Source organism: Ornithorhynchus anatinus, chromosome 2 (genome assembly GCF_004115215.2).
Source record: "Ornithorhynchus anatinus isolate Pmale09 chromosome 2, mOrnAna1.pri.v4, whole genome shotgun sequence".
Classification (NCBI taxonomy): Eukaryota; Metazoa; Chordata; class Mammalia; order Monotremata; family Ornithorhynchidae; genus Ornithorhynchus; species Ornithorhynchus anatinus.
Genome location: NC_041729.1, coordinates 102,910,078 through 102,926,399, shown reverse-complemented (window position 1 = coordinate 102,926,399; position 16,322 = coordinate 102,910,078). Strand labels below are relative to the sequence as shown.

Sequence of the window (16,322 nt, the reverse complement as noted above, 5' to 3'; positions counted from 1 at the left end):
AACAAGCCTAAAAATGGCAGCATTTTTTGGTGTTTTTGATTACAAATGACAGCCGGATTTCCATGAGTTAGAGAAATATCAATATGTACATGAAAAGGGGGAGAAAATAAAGTGATAATCTATCTCAGGACCAAACTAGGGAGTTGGGGTAACTAGAGCAACATTAGAACTGTTTAAACACATTCAGAACTGGATACGTATTGATCGGCCAAATTTATCTAAAATTAGTTTGGTTTTTGGTATAACATGATGATATTTTATATTTCCTATTGATTTTATAAAGCTGCAAAATTAATCAGTAAAAGAATGAATTCACCCAAACCAATAATAAAAAATTGGTCACTCAGTCGTTTCCTCCGCCTAAACCCGGAATTTAACACCACTAATAAAATTCTGTTTCATTGTTAGCTTTAAAATTCAATAATCCTGTCATTCCCATCAGTCTCTCTGTTATTCTGTTTCCTTCAGATGGGAAGCCAACCACTTGAGCAAATGTCAAATCTATATTTTCCAAGAGGATTTTCAAGAAGCCAGCGGTCAACTAAGGCACTTTAATGAAATCCAAATGTGTTTATACCCAAGCAAAAATCTCTCGTTAGATTTCAGTGAATTTGATCAACTGCTTTTTTTGGAAATTACAAACCAGCCCTTAAAAATACCTTGGTAGTCTTACCCAGAGATGCAGCCGTGGCAACCAGAGGAAAGCTGACGTTAGAAGTCGGGAGAAGCACTGGAGAAATTTAAAGGTCTTCTCTTTGTCTCCTGACATGATCATAAATACAGAAGACACAAACCAGTCATGGCCGGGGTAACCACCCCGGAGGCAGCCTGGGAAAATGCGGTTAAGGAATTCTCACCAACCTCGCGTCTTTCAAACATAAAGTGGCCGGGTCCTCTGCCGAGAAGACCCCGCCGTACCCATTTTGGGGCCCTTATCCAGAGTGGCACCCTCAAGAATCCAGGGCAAAGAATGCCACTTCTAGCCTATTGGGAATCTTTAAAGAAGAATGAACATGTCAACAGGAAGGAGACAGTCACCGTCATAGGTACCTATTTTTATTTGTTTATAAACTCATTCACTCATTTAATTGTATTTACTGAGCACTTGCTGTGCCTCACTTTGCGGACGTGAACAGACTCAGGTCATTTTGGGGCCATTTCTTGCCAAATGATATCCAAAGAGCTCCCTACTCAAAGTTGAGAAGCAGCGTGGCTCAGTGGAAAGAGCCCGGGCTTGGGAGTCACAGGTCATGGGTTCGAATCCCGACTCTGCCCCTTGTCAGCTGTGTGACTGTGGGCAAGTCACTTCACTTCTCTGGGCCTCAGTTCCCTCATCTGTAAAATGGGGATGAAGACTGTGAGCCTCACGTGGGACAACCTCATTCCTCTTTATCTACCCCAGCGCTTAGAACAGTGCTCTGCACATAGTAAGCGCTTAACAAATACCAACATTATTATTATTATTACTGAAACCAATACCGGACAGGCCCAGTTTGGACCAGTGAATGTGATTGATTGAGAGGTCGAGTGGCCAGGGTATTATTGCATCTGTGGGATAGTTTCATGTGCTCTGATGTCCTCTCAGCTGTTGGGACTATTTTTCCCAGCAGTTTCGAGGGAAATTTCAACCAAATCAACCATATTTAGTGAGCGCTTCCTGTGAGCAGAACCCTGTACTAAGAGCTTGAGAGGGTGCAAAATAACAAAATCGGTAGACATGTTCCCCGCCGACGGGCAGACATCAATGTAAATAAATAAATTCAGATATGTACGTAAGTGCTGAGGCACTGAGGGAGGGGTGAACACAGGGTGCAAATCCAAGAACAAGGGGGACACAGAAGGGAGTGAGAGAAGAGGAAAGGAGGGCTTAGTCAGGGAAGGCCTCTTGCCTTCAATAATGTTTTAAAGGTGGGGTGGAGTGATCGTCTATCAGACATGAAGCAGAATGTGGCGAGCGGTTGGCACATGAAATTGTGCATGGACATTACTGGTTTTTAGACGTGAAAATGTACCAATTTCCAGCTTGGCCCAGAATTTCCACCAAGTCACTTCAGCATTTTCTACAGCCTTAGCCAGTCATGCCCTGGACTTGAGGAGCAAGTAGACCTCAGTTTTCTTTTATGTTATTTGTTAAGCAGTTTCTTTGTGCCAAGAACTGTCATAAACGCTGGGGTAGATAAAAGCCAATCCGGTTGGACACAGTCCGTGTGCCACATGGGGCTTCCGGCTCAAATCCCAGTTCTACAGATATGATAACTGAGACACAGTCAGTCACTCCTATTTATTGAATGCTTACTGTGTGCAGAGCACTGTACTAAGCACTCAAGAGAGTACAATATAACAATATAATAGATTCCCTTCCCACAACCAGCTTACGGTCTAGAGGGGGAGACAGACATTAATATGAATAAATAAATTACAGATACATAATTGCTGTGGGACCGGGAAGGGGGATGAATAAGGGAGCGGGAGGAAAAGATGGCTTAGTCAGGGAAGGCCTCTTTGAGGAGGTGTGCCTTCAATGAGACTTTGAAGAGGGAAGAGTAATTGTCTGTCGAACATGAAGAGGGAAGGCGTTCCAGGCCAGAGGCAGGATGGGGGCGAGAGGTTGGCAGCAAGATAGACGAGATCGAGGTACAGTGAGAAAGTTGACAGAACAGCAGCAAAGTGTGTGGGCTGGGTTATAGCAGGAGTGCAGTGACGTGAAGTAGAAGGGGGCAAGATGATTGACTGCTTTAAAGCCAATGTAAGGAGTTTCTGTTTGATGCGGAGGCAGATGGGCTACCACTGGAGGTTCTTGAAAAGTAGGGAAACGTGGCCTGAATGATCCGGGCCACAGAATGAAGCATGGACTGGAGCGGGGAGAGACAGGAGGCAGGGAGGTCAGCAAGGAGGTTGATAGGGTAAGGTAAGTGCTTGGATTAATGTGATAGCAGCTTGGATGGAGAGGAAAGGGAGGATTTTAGTGATGCTGTGAAAGTTGAACCAAAAGGATTTAGTGGTAGATTGAGAATGTGGGTTAAATGATAAAGGGGTGGAATGAGAGGGAAACGGATTGGGTAAGGTGATCGTTCGCTAGAGCATGGAGAAAGAAGTATATGCTAATGGGAGGATGTCAAGTGGGAGATCTGTCAATCATACTTTAGTAGAAGTAGCCGCATTTATTAAACAGTCAGTGCGTGCACTGTACTAGACTCTTGGAAAATCAGAGTAATGAAGTGGTATGGTCCTTGTCCACAGTGTTCTAACAGTTCATACAACTAGAGTGGTCAAAATAAATACACTGAGTGGAGATATATATCTAACACTTACCCTTCTTAGCATCTATATATAGATAGATATCTGGATAACTAGATATATATATATATATATATATATATATATATATATATATCTCCACTCAATGTGTATACTGTCTTGTCATCCCGTCGGGTCATCTTCGACCCATAGCGACGCCATGGACACATCTCTTCCAGAACGCCCCACCCCCACATGCAATCATTCTGGTAGTGGATCCAGAGAGTTTTCTTGGTAAAAATCTGGAAGTGGTTTACCACTGCTTCCTTACGTACAGGAAACCTGAGTCTCTATCCTCGACTCTCTCCCGTGCCGCTGCTGCCCAGCACGGGTGAGTTTTGACTTGTAGCAGACTGCCTTCCACTCCCTAGCCACTGCCCAAGCTAGGAATGGAATGGATAGTTGAGACTAATAGAGTACTGGGAACTCTCCAGGTGTGACCCTCAGAGGAGCAATGTGTTTATATATATATATATATATATATATATATATATATATATATATATAGTACTATATATAATGTTGGTACTTGTTAAGCACTTACTATGTGCAGAGCACTGTTCTAAACACTGTTCTAAGCGCTGGGGTAAATACAGGGTAATCAGATTGTCCCACGTGAGGCTCACAGTTAATCCCCAGTTTACAGATGAGGTAACTGAGGCACAGAGAAGTTAAGTGACTCGCCCACAGTCACACAGCTGACAAGTGGCAGAGCCGGGAGTCGAACTCATGACCTCTGACTCCGAAGCCCAGGCTCTTTTCCACTGAGCCACGCTGCTATATGGCTACAGATATATAGATATATAAGTGCTAGAATTGATGATAGTAAATTAATTCAGGGAAAGTTTTTTATGGCATTTCTTAAACACTTATTATGATTCTTATTAATAATCATAATAATTGTACTTATTGAGGGCTTACCATGTGCCACAGGTTGGACTCAGTCCCTGTCCCACATGGGGCTCACAGTCTTAATTCCCATCTTACAGATGAAGTAACCAAGGCCCAGAGCAGTGAAATGGCTTGCCCAAGGTTACACAGCAGGCAAGTGGTGGAGCTGGGATTAGGATCCAGGTCCTTCTGATTCCCAGCCTGTGCTCTTTCCACTAGACTACGCTGCTTCAGGTTTATTAGAGGAAATGGAATTTTAAGAGGGATTTGAACCGGACAGAAGCTGTGGTTTGTCTGATGTGGGGAGGAAGGGAGTTCCAAGCTGGGAAAAAGCCTGAGTGAGGAGAAAAGACACGAGCGAGAAAAAGCTTGGCCTAGTGGAAAGAGCACAGGCCTGGGAAACGGAGGACCTGGGTTCTAAAATCCTGGCTCCACCACGTGTCTTCTGTGTGACCTTGAGCAAGTCACTTAAATTCTTGGGGCCAAGGTTCCTTCATCGGCAGAATGGACATTCGGTACCTGTGCTCCCTCCTATTTAGAGAGCGAGCCCCATGTGGGACCTGATGATCTTCTATCTACCCCAGCACTTAGTACAATCCCTGGCATGGAGTAAGTGCTTAACACACACCATTTTTTTAAAAAAAAGAGACAGCCAAGAGCCAAGAGGGAGGTAGAGCTAGAAGGATGGCTTGGCAGGAATAGTGAATTAGAGAAGAGCAGGTGAAGACTGAGGACAGATGAGGAAGAGCCTTAATCTTTTTGTAAAGAGTTTGTGTTAGAGGCGGAGAAAAACCGGAGGCTAGGGGTTGTATTTGCTTATTCTGTTGTACTGTAGTCTCCCAAGGGCTTAGCACAGTACTCTGCGCAAAATAAGTGCTCAATAATTCCACTGCTTGATTGACTGACTGGAGGGTTGTGAGGAGAGGAGAGATGTGGGCCGAGTGATGCTTCAGGAAGATGTTCTGAGGAGCGGCGTGCAGGACAGAGTGAGGGGAGGAAGAGACTGGAGGCAGAGAGGCCAGGGAGGAAGCTGTAGCAAGAGTCTAGCCAAAGGAAGGCCAGAGTGTGGACTTGGTTGGTAGCAGTTTGGGTGGAGAGGAGGGGGAGGATCCGGAAGGAGCTGTGTAAGAAAAACCGGCAAAGAACAGTTTAAGTAGATGATACCGTAAAATGGAAAAAAAAAATCTACACAGCCCCAGCTTTCACAACAGTAAACTGTTAGTTGAAATCAAAATATGACTTTAGGTAACAGTAGCATTTATGAACAATTCAAAGAGTTGGAGCATTCTGAGATATTCAAAAGACTCGCCGGGAAACTGGTGTTTGCTTCAGTCTGATACCACTGTAAAAAGATACGGAGCGAAGACTTCACATCTGCTTGTTGCTGTTTCAGGAATTTCCCACAGTGCTTTAATACCAGTGTAAGGTCATTCTCAGCACCTTCCTTCAGAAGATTGAGGAATTTACCATAGCTATAAAATAATACATTGAAAATTAAAGTTGGGTCTTCTGCCAAAAAAAAATCAAGGTTTATGAAAGTATAGAATTAATACTCCATTTTAAAATGAGACACCTAAGTAAACTCCTCTGATGGCAGGAATTTTTTCTTTCAAAATCCCTAATCCTCAGAGCTCAAAATAGATTCCATGAATTCCATTAATTTCAGATTGCACATCTCAAATTCTGGCAACTACTGGGCTCAGAATCCCATCTCTTGCCAATTAAAACTGAACTTCATTTAGAAAAAAAGGATACAAAGGAGTCTAGCTTACCATCTGGTCATTTTACAGTGAAATTTTTGTCTGGAATTATAATTTTAAATATACTGAATTTAGCCTTGATATAAATAACACATAGAAAGCCATTTATTGTGCACCAGGTAAATTTAGTCTGGTACCAATGTATTCATTTTTGAAATCAGTATTTTATTTTCTCAAAGGTGATCTTTAGGTTTTAAAAAATATGAAACAGAATGTTGTTAGATTAAATATTATTAAACCTATCCTGGGCAGATCAAACACATTCACGACACCTGCAAAGGAGATATTTTTACTATGATGTACCTGACAGTCATTTTAATGCCAAGTTGCTGCACAGATGAAAGGCTTTCATTCTTCACATTTACATCAGCAGCTAAAAAACAATAGAAAAAAAGTGTTAGAAAAATGTTTTTAAAGTCTGCATGATAATCACATTTTAATGGAAAATTGATTAAAGTAATATTTTTACATATTTCAGTGCGAATTTTGGAATCACTGATAAATCTGTACTTTAAGTGCTGCCAATTATACTTTCAGAAGAATATAAGAGAAGATTTCTTATAATTACTGTCACTTATATACAAGGCATTTAGAAACACATTAAAAACAAAATGTGATACTATTTATCATTTTTTTATGTTTCACTGAGCTGTAAATTTCCTGGAACACAAAATCACACACCAAAAGGGATCCAGAAATGCTATATTTCCCTAAAATGATGCATACATCTGCTTTATGATCCTTATAGTTATGTCTGCCCATGATACACTCATTTCTGACCTGACCTGGCTCAGGAAAAATCAAGCCTTAGCTAAAATGAACAGGATAGCAGAGAGAAATTGATTACTTAGCGACATTAATTGAGCATCCGCTGTTCAAAACACAGTACAGAAAAGTTAAACTCGGACCATTCCTGCCCTTAGAGAACTTTCAGCCTAATGAGAATGACAGACACCCAAATTACAGAGATGGGAATAAATACAGTATGCTGGGTATGAAGAAGCGGCTTGGCCTAGTGGACAGAGCACGGGCCTGGGAGGCAGGAGGTCATGGGTTCTAATCCCTGCTCTGCCGCTTGTGTGCTGCGACACCTTGGGCAAGTCAGCTCTGCCACTTGTCGGCTGTGTGACTGTGGGCAAGTCACTTAACTTCTCTGTGCCTCAGTTCCCTCATCTGTAAAATGGGGATGAAGACTGTGAGCCTCACGTGGGACAGCCTGATTCCCCATGTCTACCCCAGCGCTTAGAACAGTGCTCGGCACATAGTAAGCGCTTAACAAATACCAACATTATTATTATTATTATTATTACTTTGCTTCTCTGGGCCTCAGTTACCTCATCTGTAAAATGGGGATTAAGCCTGTGAGCCCAGTGTAGGACAACAACTGTGTCCAACCTGATTAGCTTGTATCTAACCCAGCACTTAGTAAGAGCCTGGCGCATAGTAAATGCTTAACAAATACCATTTTTTTATGATCTTAAGTGCTAGGGTGTTTCAGTTAATGTAAGCTTAGGTGGCTTGGAAGGGCTGAACTGGCAACTAGGGATAGATGATATTTGCCTCAACCCCAACCCCATAGCATTTATGTACATATCTTTAAATTATATATTATAAATGACATTCAAATTAATGTCTTCCTCCCTCTGTATACGGTAACTCTGTTAGGGGCAGGGAAGTTGTCTGCTAATTCTGTTGTATTGTACTCTCCCAAGCGCTTAGCATAGTGCTCTACATGTACTAAGGTCTCAATAAATACTGTTAAAAAGCCTCCAGGAGAATCTCTGAAAGGCTTTGAAGATGGGGTTCAATCAATCAATTATTTGGAGAGAGCAGTGCATCGGATAAGAATGAGGATGGTTTCAGTGGAGTGAAGGGGGTGGAAACTGGAGTGTGGAAGGTCAAAAAGGTAGTTGGAGGAGACAAAGTGGAAGCTGTGGGTGTATACGAGGAGTTTGTACAGGAATAGGAGGGAAATGGGATGATACTGAATGTGCAGGGGAGGTTTTTTATTTATTTATTTAGGAATGCAGAGAAATAGGCAGGCTTAAAGGCAGAGTGGAAAGAGCCACTGGAGTAAGCGGTTGAAGATGGTGGTTGGGAAGGAAAGTAAGTCAGATGAGTCAACTGGGGTCAGAGGCGTGGACCAAGGGGTTGAGTTTCAAAGCTGACTGGGAGGTGGCTGAGAGGGACGTGATACTGGGATCTGTGGATGGGAGGGAGGTGGGAAGGTCAGGGGGAGAGTTTGTCTACAAAGTGCTTGGTGAGGTCATCAGGGAAAGTGAGAGGGGAGATGGGGATACTAGGGGTTTCAGAAACCGGAAAGTCTGGAATAATGTGAGGACAGTGAGCACAGGAGTCGATGAGGGAGAAGTAATGTGGCTGAGCGGAAGAGATGGCTGAATTAAAGCAAGGAAGGCTGAATTGCAAATAGGCAAAGCCAGCCCGGTGTGAGGATTTCCACCAAAAGCATTCCACGACCTGAGCCAGGAGTAAAGTGTCCCGGGGAGATGAAGCAGGGTGGGGAATTGCTGGTGACAGGCTGACCGAGGGATTGAGGTGCAAGGGAGTTGAGTTTCATGCAGCGGGTGGAGTCGAGGGCATTGATCAAGAGATGGGAAACTAGAGAGCCAGTTCGGGGTTCAGTCAATCAACTGATTGATTGCAGGGAGCCAGCAAGCAGGGAGGGAGGCAGGGAGCCTGCAAGAAGACCAGGTTTGGTAGATTTTATGGTCCTTGTGGGCAGGTATCATGTCTACCAACTCTACTGTACTGTAGAGAAACAGCTTGGCCTAATGGCAAGAACCCGGGCTTGGGAAACCGAGGTCATGGGTTCCCTAATTCTGGCTCTGCCACTTGTTTGCTGTGTGACTCTGGGCAAGTCCCTTCACTTCTCTGGGCCTCAGTGACCTCATCTATAAAACGGGGATTAAGACTGTGAGCCCCATGTGGGAGAGGGACTGTATCCAACCTGATTACCTTGTAACTACCCCAGTGCTTAGAACAGTGCTTGACACACAGTAAGTACATAACAAATACCATAATTATTATCATTATTATTATTCCCAAGCTCTTAGTACAGTCTACTTGTTTTGCTGTCTCCCCCTTTCAGACTGTGAGCCCGTTGTTGGGCAGGGTTTGCCTCTGTTGCCGAATTGTACATTCTAAGCGCTTAGTACAGTGCTCTGCACACAGTAAGTGCTCAATAAATATGGCTGAATGAATGAATTGAACGAATACTCTACCAGTCTCGGCTACGAGGGGGAGAGTCAAGAAGAGGCATACCCATTCCACTCCTGGGTTGGCCGTGTCTAGCGAGTTGAAGGCAATCTGCTACAAGTCAAAACTCACCCACGCAGGAGCGGCATGGGAGAGAGTAGAAGGTGGAGACTCAAGTTTACTGGGTGGAAAGAGGTGATGGTAAACCACTTCTGTATTTTTACCAAGAAAACTCTACGGATCCACTACCAGAACGATTGCAGATGGAGAGCGGGGAGCTCTGGGAGAGATGTGTCCATGGTGTCGCTATGGGTCGGAAATGACTCGACGGCAAGAAAAGTTCTGTGGGGCCGAGGGTGGGGTGAGTATCAAGTGGTTAGAGGGTCCAAGGCCACAGGCGACACAGAAAGGAGAGAGAGTAGGGGGAAATAAAGATTCAGTCAGGGAAGTCACCTCACTGACATTCCTGATTCCCCTCTCCAGTTGTTGAACTAGTGGTAATATTTATTAATACACAGGTGGGAATTAGACACAGTCCCTGTTCCTGTGGGGAGGGGGACTGGGAGGGTTCATCATTTATACAAAAAGCTGCTGAACCCACTGGAGTTTTATGTGGAGGAGGGTGTTAGGCTCGGCTCAATGTTTTAAGCGGCTGCTTGTAATAATAATAATGGTATTTGCTAAGTGCTTCCTATGTGCTGGGCACTATACTAAGTGCTGGGGTAGATACAGAAGAATCAGGTCCCACTTGGGGCTCAAAGTCTAAAGAGGAGGGAACTGAGGCCCAGAGAAATACAACGACTTGCCCAAGGTCACCTAGCAGGTAAGTGGTGGTGCTGGGATTATTCATTCAATAGTCAATAAATAAATAAATAAATAAATAAATAAATAAATAAATAAATAAATAAATAAATAAATAAATAGTATTTATTGAGTACAGAGCACTGTACTAAGCTCTTGGAATGTACAATTCAGCAACGGAGAGAGACAAACCCTGCCCATTGACGGGCTTACAGTCTAATCGACTGTAAGATTAATAATGTTGGTATTTGTTAAACACTGACTACGTGCAGAGCACTGTTCTAAGCGCTGGGGTAGATACAGGGTAATCAGGTTGTCCCACGTGAGGCTCACAGTTAATCCCCATTTTACAGATGAGGTAACTGAGGCACAGAGAAGTGACTTAGCTGACAAGTGGCAGAGCCGGGATTCGAACCCATGAATTCTGACTCCCAAGCCCGGGCTCTTTCCACTGAGCCACACTGCTTCTCAAGATTAGAACCCAGGTCCTCAAACTCCCAGGACAGACTAAAGCAAGGAGGCAGGGAAGCCAGGAAGGAAGCTGTTACAGAAATCCACAGGGAAGGCTGAGGCTTTACACAAGGATGATGGTTGTAAAGGTAGTCAGAAAAGGGCAGATACAGGAGCCATTACAGAAAAAGAGCTGTCATGCCAACACTTCTGGGTGCAATCAGGCTGAATCATGACATAAATTACAGCATAAAAATCACCTTAATACTAGCTGCCTTAAATATGAGATTTCATTAGGGCTGTGAAATTTTTTCACCATGCCATTAGTTATGCCCTGTGCAGCCACAAGCACTGTGAACGTTTTCCAATGTGCGGGTCTCTTCTTTTCCCATGACCAGACACTGAAGTCTCAAACAGTTCTCCTGCTTCTGGTGATAATTAAAGACGATTTCAGACAGCACCGTTGCTCACAGGTAAAAATGAATTCACCATCAAGTGACATTAGCTTCAAATACAAAGACACTTATAGTAATTGAGAGAAGCAGCATAGCCTTGCGGATAGAGCACAGGCCCGGGAGTCAGAAGGACCCGGGTTCTAATCCCAGCTCTGCCACTTGTCCGCTGTGTGACCTTGGACAAGTCATTTCACTTCTCTGTGCCTCAGTTACCTCATCTATAAAATGGGGATTAAGACTGTGAATCCCAAGAGAGACAGGAACTGGGTCCACCCTGATACAGTGCTTCATAAACAAATACCTTAAAAAAATAATGTAAATGATATTCAATTCCATTCTTCTGATGTACAATCGGATACTGCCAACCTATTCTGCCTCAGTTGCTATTCATCGACTGGGCTGTGGAAGGGACGAAGGGGTTTGATCCGCTATCGATATTCGATACCGAACGAGCCAGCCTCTCTTCAGGGCTGAAGCTGATTTCCAGGACCTGGAGCATGAGGAAGGCACCCCTGTAGGACCTCACCCTCTCAGCGTAAGCTCCCCGTGTGCAGGGAACGTGTCTACCAACTCTCTCGTATTGTATTCTCCCCAGTGCTTAGTTTAGTGATCTATAAATAGTAAGCCCTCAGTGGTAATGATGGTATTTGTTAAGCGCTTACTATGTGTCAAGTCCTGGGGTAGATATGAGTTAATCAGGTTGGACCCAGTCCCTGTCCCACATGGGGCTCACAGTCTTAAACCTCGTTTTACCGATGCGGTGACTGAGGCACAGAGAAGTTAAGTGACTCGCCCAAGCTCACGCAGCGGACAAGGGGCAGAGCCGGGAATAGAAGCCAGGCCCTTCTGACTCCCTGGCACATGCTCTATCCGACTGGGCCCTGCTGCTTCCTAATATCACTGACTGACTGATTGTTGTGTTTGGCTTGGCCCAGCCTGTCGGATGATAATAATGTTGATATTTGTTAAGCGCTTACTATGTGCAGAGCACTGTTCTAAGCGCTGGGGGGATACAAGGTGATCAGGTTGTCCCTCGTGGGGCTCACAGTCTTCATCCCCATTTTACAGATGAGGTAACTGAGGCACAGAGAAGTTAAGTGACTTGCCCAAAGTCACACAGCTGACAAGTGGCGGAGCTGGGGTGACACCAGTTGGTAGTGTCCTGGCCTTTTTTCCAGGCCAACCCCTTTCCCTTTACCCTCTCCTCCGTCCAAACCACCTCACCGGCCATTTCCCCCTGTTGCAAAATTCTTGCCTCTTCCCAAGCCATGTCCTTTTCTGCTTCAACTCTGCCTAAAACTCACTTCCTCCACGAAGCACTTCTAAGTCAGACTCACCCAGCTCTAATCACTCCAATGGTTCCCTTGGGGAGGAGGGTGTTCCTTCTTAGTTCTCCATGCTCTAAGGACTTAGGTGCTTCTCTTCGTTGAGGGACTCTATCTATTTCTCTGTTTCTGCCACCTAGGAGTAGAGATGAGCAGCATGGCCTAGTGGCAAGAGCATGGGCTTGGGAGTCAGAGGACCTGGATTCTAATCCAGGCTTCACCACGTATCACCTGTGTGACTTTGGGCAAGTCACTTAACTTCTCTGTGCCTCAGGTACCTCACCTGTAAAATGGGGATTGAGACTGCGAGCCCCATGTGGGACAATCTGGTTATCCCGGCTCTGCCACCTGTCAGCTGGGTGACTGTGGGCAAGTCACTTAACTTCTCTGTGCCTCAGTTACCTCATCTGGAAAATGGGGATTAAAATTGTGAGCCTCACGTGGGACGACCTGACGACCCTGTATCTACCCCAGCGCTTAGACAGTGCTCTGCGCATAGTAAGCGCTTAACAAATACCAACATTATTATTATTGAATTTACCCCAGCACTTAGAACAGTGCTTGGTACATAGTAAGCGCTTAAATACCGTAATTATTACTATGACAATCAGTTTCTCATATCCAGTGGAGAGTGTCCTGGGGGCAACAGGTGGTTCTACCACCACCTCTGGCAGCTCCTTGAATGCTGAATGCACAATCCTGTCCACTGGGTGCTCAAAAAGTCGAGTCATGGCTAGCTGGCCATGGAATTATTTGCCAGTTCCTTTAATGTTTACTTCTCACCACGACAGCTACCTCAAGTTGGTAAGACTAGTGAAATATCTGATGGACATCAAGCTGCCACGTCGGGTAATGGCTCCAAAGATTGAAAAAAATCAGGTTGGAATAATGAGAAACACCACACTGTAGAGTGAAACCAGAGCTCAGAGATGGCAGCAGGCACATTCTGGAAGGCAGATTAAAGCTGTGTCTTCAGATACAATCTGAGTTACAGCCTATAGTCACTTGCTGAATGCCAGTATAAACCATTATATTAGGAATTCCTCAGAGGCTAAAGTTGCATCTTTTACATGGTCCCCAAACAGACTGAACAATGGGCAGTAGGCCCTCGGTAAATAGTATTGGTAATGCTGACAGTGAAATACCTTGGAGACTAATCATTAGGATGAAATTCTGGGGAATTGATGGGTTACGGAAATCTTTGTGCAGATTTCAGTTGGGCTAGCCTGGGGATTTTCAGCCAGAGTAACTGTTTTTCCAGGGAGGGGAGATCCTTCAAAGCACTAAGACAAGGAAGGGGAAAAGCCATTTTGGTCAACAATTAAGACAGTTACTGGGAACTCAATAAGGGGAAACAGGAAAAGAAAGTGGCTTTTTTCATTGACCTTTGAGACCCACAGGAGCCATTTTCTCATGTCATCTGCTCCGGCAGCGTTGCTCTCTACTCCAAAGAAGAAGGACATGGCTTTGATGAGCCTTTTTGTGTCCAGGGGAGTGCAAGGGTATACGGGAGGATGGTGAGGGATGAGAAGGGGAGAAAAGGCTATGGCTGAAGAGGGTTGGATTCACGAGGTAGCCATTTTGAGACTTTAGAGATCCAGTATTTAAAACAAAGGTTGATTCCTATGGGTTAGAAAACGGACCAGCAATTCTACTTTGTCCTGCAGGAAGAGTCCATGATTGGCCCATTCCGTGAAAAATTCCCCAAACCTGCCACTTGGAAGGGATACCGATTGAATGACAACATCTGTCGCTGCACTTACTTAACTCTGCTTAATTTAATTCAAAATAGCAATAAAATGGGGGAAATCACTTTTAATGAAAAAGCATTTCAACTGTAACTTAGGAGAGCTGCAAGACCGGATGAGTTGGAAGAATATATTTTCTACCTGCTGCAATCATTCATTCACGGCTTCTATTCTGAGTTCACACGGCTCGGGAGATAGAAGGGAGAGAGGAAATTAAATTTATTCTGCTCAGCACTTGGCTAATGGTGTGGAAAAAGACATTTTCCGAGGAGCGGAGGACCGCAGCACCTGTTCCACCGTGGTTGCAGAAGGGGGACTTCTCCAGTGTTTAATAACTTCTCTGAACTGCCTCTTATTCAGGAGGGATGAAAAACTCCACCTCCCATCCTTGCCTGGAGGAAGGAGCGTGTATATATATATTATCTACTTAAAGGAGAAGTGTCCAGTTTTGGTCACAGCCTCTGAGAGATCTGTTTGGTTCAGAGATGGTCCTTAGGCAGCAGTTAACTAGAGGAGAGGGAGGTGAGTGATAGCAGGTTGAGATCAGCGTGACTTAGTGGCAAGGGTACAGGCCTGGGAGTTAGAAGGACCTGGGTTCTAATCCCAGCTCTGCCACGTCTGCTGTGACCTTGGGCAAGTCACTTCACTTCTCTGGGGCTCAGTTACTTCATCTGTAAAATGGGGATTAAGAGTGTGACTCCTATATGGGACAGGGACTGTGTCCAACCTGACTAACCTGTGTCCGAGCAGCATCTACCCTGGTGCTTAGAACAGTGTTTGGAACATAGGAAGTGACTAACAGATATTATCATTATTATTATTATTATTATTAGATCACAGGAAGCAGGAAGGTCAACGAAGCTGTCCTCTGGGGTGAGAGACTGATCTCAAAGGGGACAGGGAGCTGAGATGACTGGAGTAGTCATGGTATTTTATAACTGGTTACTCTGTACTATGCCCCAAATAAAATACTGAAACATTCACAAGATCATTAGCTGAAACACTGCAGGGGCAGGAGAACTGTCAATCAGATTTATTGAGCAGATACTGTGTGCTTGGGAGAGTACAATATAACAATAAATAGACACAATCCCTGCCCACAACAAGCTTGCAGTCTAGAGGGGGAGACAGATATTAATATGAATAAATTTTAGATATATACATAAGTGGTGTGGGCTGGAAGTGGGGAAGAGCAAAGGGAGAAAGGGCGACGCAGAAGGGAGTGAGAGATGAGGAAAAGTGGGGCTTATTCTGGGAAGGCCTCTTGGAGGAGATGTGCCTTCAATAAGGCTTTGAACCGGGGAGAGTAACTGTCTGGCGGATATGAGGAGAATGGGCGTTCCAGGACAGAGGCAGGATGTGGGCGAGAGAATGGGAGAGAAGGTTAGAATTAGAGGAGAGAAGTGTGGGGGCTGGGTTGTAGTATGAGAGTAGTGAGGTGAGGTAGGCGGGGGCAAGGTGATTGACTGCTTTAAAGGCAATGGTGAGGAGTTTCTGTTTGATGGGGAGGTGGATGGGCGACCACTGGAGGTTCTCGAAGAGTGGGGAAACATAGACTGATGGTGACAGGGAAAGGGGGTAGAGCAGAGGTTGGGGCAGGGACATCCAAGTGCAGACTATTTCCGCTAATGATTGCATACTATTTCTGCTAGAGACTGTATATCTCCGACCACTGCACCTTCCAGTTTCCACCTCCCTGATAGAGCAACCAAGGATACACCTCTTGCTGAAGGAATCACGGTTAGAAAATCCACCGCTCCTGCCTTAGCTTCCAAATTATTCCCCAAACAGGGCTTCCCAAAAGTTAACTTGGGTAAAGATATCTCGCTTGCCATTTACACGGATTTACACATTGTAAATGCATAAAACCTTATCTGTTATTTATTCTTTTCTCCTTTCTTTAAGGGGATAAACAGTCTAATTTGATTTTTCCAGATTTGCAAATTTTATAATGGATTGAAATCCTAAGGGAGTTCATAACAGATGGATGATTGTGTTATTCTAATCTCGGCTACCTGAGGGTTTAGAAAGCTGTCATTTTTTAAAAGATAATCAATTTCTCATTTCAAGAAACATGAAAAACATGGAATATATATAAGTATCTTGGCTAAGCTCAGAAACATCTCACACAGAAACACAGGTTTTGTTTGTTTAATCTAAATAGAGAGAGATTTTTGAACTGGAAACTTGCTTCTTGGCTACAGAAGAGATAAAGGATAAGGATACCTAAGCCTTGGGCAGGCAGTTACCTTATTATCATCAACCTCAACAAATCATAATAATCAATAGGAAACAATTAATCAATAGGAAGTCACTTTACAAATAAGCCTGAACTCCAGTGAACAGCTAATAAGCCTTTAAGGAATTTCAATTCACACT

At 44.3% G+C, this 16,322-nt stretch overlaps 1 protein-coding gene across 3 annotated transcripts in view; it reads right to left on the bottom strand.

Annotated features, from left to right (window-relative positions):
- Positions 1-16,322, bottom strand: part of TBC1D32 (TBC1 domain family member 32) — a 235,422-nt gene that overhangs the window by 30,366 nt on the left and 188,734 nt on the right. For all 3 annotated transcript variants that reach the window (XM_029056266.2, XM_029056257.2, XM_029056276.2), the window contains 3 exons: positions 6,252-6,321; positions 5,545-5,660; positions 674-828 (listed from right to left, as the gene is read on the bottom strand). In XM_029056266.2, coding sequence (XP_028912099.1) covers positions 674-828; positions 5,545-5,660; positions 6,252-6,321 — 341 coding nt within the window. The remainder of the gene's footprint in view (positions 1-673; positions 829-5,544; positions 5,661-6,251; positions 6,322-16,322) is intronic.